The 1876-nt window shown below is 27.2% G+C and overlaps 1 protein-coding gene across 1 annotated transcript; it reads left to right on the top strand.

Moving 5' to 3' along the window:
- The first annotated feature begins 382 nt into the window (after positions 1-382).
- On the top strand, positions 383-1610 carry LOC117206136 (RPA-interacting protein). The gene is made up of 3 exons (XM_033445197.1): positions 383-603; positions 742-973; positions 1039-1610. The coding sequence occupies exons 1-3, from the start codon at positions 502-504 to the stop codon at positions 1371-1373; spliced, it is 669 nt and encodes a 222-aa protein (XP_033301088.1). The 5' UTR covers positions 383-501; the 3' UTR covers positions 1374-1610.
- The last annotated feature ends 266 nt before the right edge of the window (positions 1611-1876 follow it).

The raw sequence follows: 1876 nt of genomic DNA, 5'->3' as shown, positions 1-1876 counted from the left end.
TTGTCTACCTTCATTTCCTCTGTAATATAATTTTCGCATTAATTAAACGTTTACATAATTATGTAAACGTATACATAAATATGTTATAAACATTTAATTGCAAGGGATATACAGGGTGAAAAAAAGAGTTCATGATTTTTAGGATAGATAGTACTTACTAAATTATGAAAAAAATCCTAATAAACATGGGTCGAAAAATTAATAGTTTCCAAGCTATGAAGAATTTTTTGTTTTGGTTGAAACGAGTAACTCTCGTTTTGGAAGCTATGAAAACATTTTAACTCTTTTTTGTTTTATCCTGATAATAATTAATTCTGCAATCCAAATTTATATTTAAATAGAATTTTCATCTGCGCATGCGTAGCACTCGAATGAACTTTTTATCATGCTTCATTGAGAGTGGTAGCGATTTTGTAAACGTCAGTCTACTCTGTGTTGTTTTGTATTGTCTGTTTTCGTATAATTTCACTATAAAATAGTATTTAATTATATAAGAAAGACATGGAGAATCGAAGTCCAACCATGAGTATAAAATTAAAAATTAGGAACAGTGCTAATAAACTTAGACACAGTTCTCCGAAATTGCAAGAGGTGTTGCGAGAGGTTAGCCATCTGATATTCTCGAATTTGTAATTCTGTAAATTTAAGATTAATAAAATTCATATGTAATCCAATATAATGCTTTGTCAATTGTGTCGTATTCCAACAAAAATTTATCAGTGCAATAAAATTTAATTTTAGAGATGTCGAGAAAGAATGAGAGAGAAACGTGGACAATTATTTAATAAACGTAGATTTGGTTTGGAAAGTAATTCGAGAGATGTACAAGATACGTTGACTGAAATCGTACGTAAAGAATTTAATAACCTCGTAACTAGAGATCTTGATCCGGCTTTCTTTGACAATACATCATTTCTTAATGAATTGCTTAATCAAGAAGAAGAATTAGAAAATGAAATACTCAGTGAAGAAGGTGAAATTAATAGTTTTAATCGTTACTCTATATAGCAAATTATAATGTTTATCTGTTATTTATAGAACAGTGGATATTACAAGAATATGAAAAAATGACACAAGAAGAAATTGAAATACTAGCTCTCACTGCAGATGAACAAGACAAAGAAGTTATTTGTCCTATATGTCAGAGATCTAATTTAACACAAAAACAAAATAATGTAACTTGTATATCTTGTGATTTTGCATTGAATAATTGTATCAGCGTAAAGGAAGTAGGATATCGTATTAATAACTGTGTGAATAACCATTCTGCGCGATGTAAAGAAACACCTAGCTTTTTTCCTCTGTCTGAGAACAATAAGATGTCCTTGTATCTAGTTTGTGACGAATGTTCCACGTGGGCATCAATAATATAAGTTTTGATTCCCTCTTTAATTATTAAAAGATTTCAAGAATAATACAATCAATGAAAAGAACTATATTTTTTTATATAATCAATGTCCAACTTAAGTTTTTAGTAATAATCCCTTAATACATAATACACTTGATGGACATTTGAATGAAACTTAATGCTGGATATCAGACTAATATCCAGAAAAGAATTTACATAATAAAATGCTTCTTTTTAAATAAAATGTTAGAAATAAAAAAAACATGAATAAAAAATTAATAATATTTAATGTTAAGCTCATAGGAGAGAGAAAAAGTAAAATTTAATTTCTTTTAAGGTAATCATCAGAATAACAATACATGGATTTTTATAAGATTATATGATACATATTGTACAAAAAACATCCCCCTTTGTTGATTTCTTTATATTATTTATCACTTATACATACACAATGTAAAGTTAAATAAAAAACAACTGCATATTGTAAAAATTAATTGAACAGGTATTTGCAAAATGTAAAATTTATAC

This window comes from Bombus bifarius, unplaced genomic scaffold (genome assembly GCF_011952205.1).
Source record: "Bombus bifarius isolate JDL3187 unplaced genomic scaffold, Bbif_JDL3187 scf7180000007996, whole genome shotgun sequence".
NCBI lineage: Eukaryota > Metazoa > Arthropoda > Insecta > Hymenoptera > Apidae > Bombus > Bombus bifarius.
The sequence above is the reverse complement of the archived record's forward strand: the minus strand, read 5'-3'. Positions and strand labels throughout refer to the sequence as shown.

Coding starts and splice junctions, on each gene's coding strand:
- LOC117206136 (XM_033445197.1), top strand. CDS start 502: ATGGAGAATCGAAGTCCAACCATGAGTATAAAATTAAAAATTAGGAAC. Junction 604..741: donor TGCAAGAGGTGTTGCGAGAG/GTTAGCCATCTG, acceptor ATTTAATTTTAG/AGATGTCGAGAAAGAATGAG. Junction 974..1,038: donor TGAAATACTCAGTGAAGAAG/GTGAAATTAATA, acceptor TGTTATTTATAG/AACAGTGGATATTACAAGAA.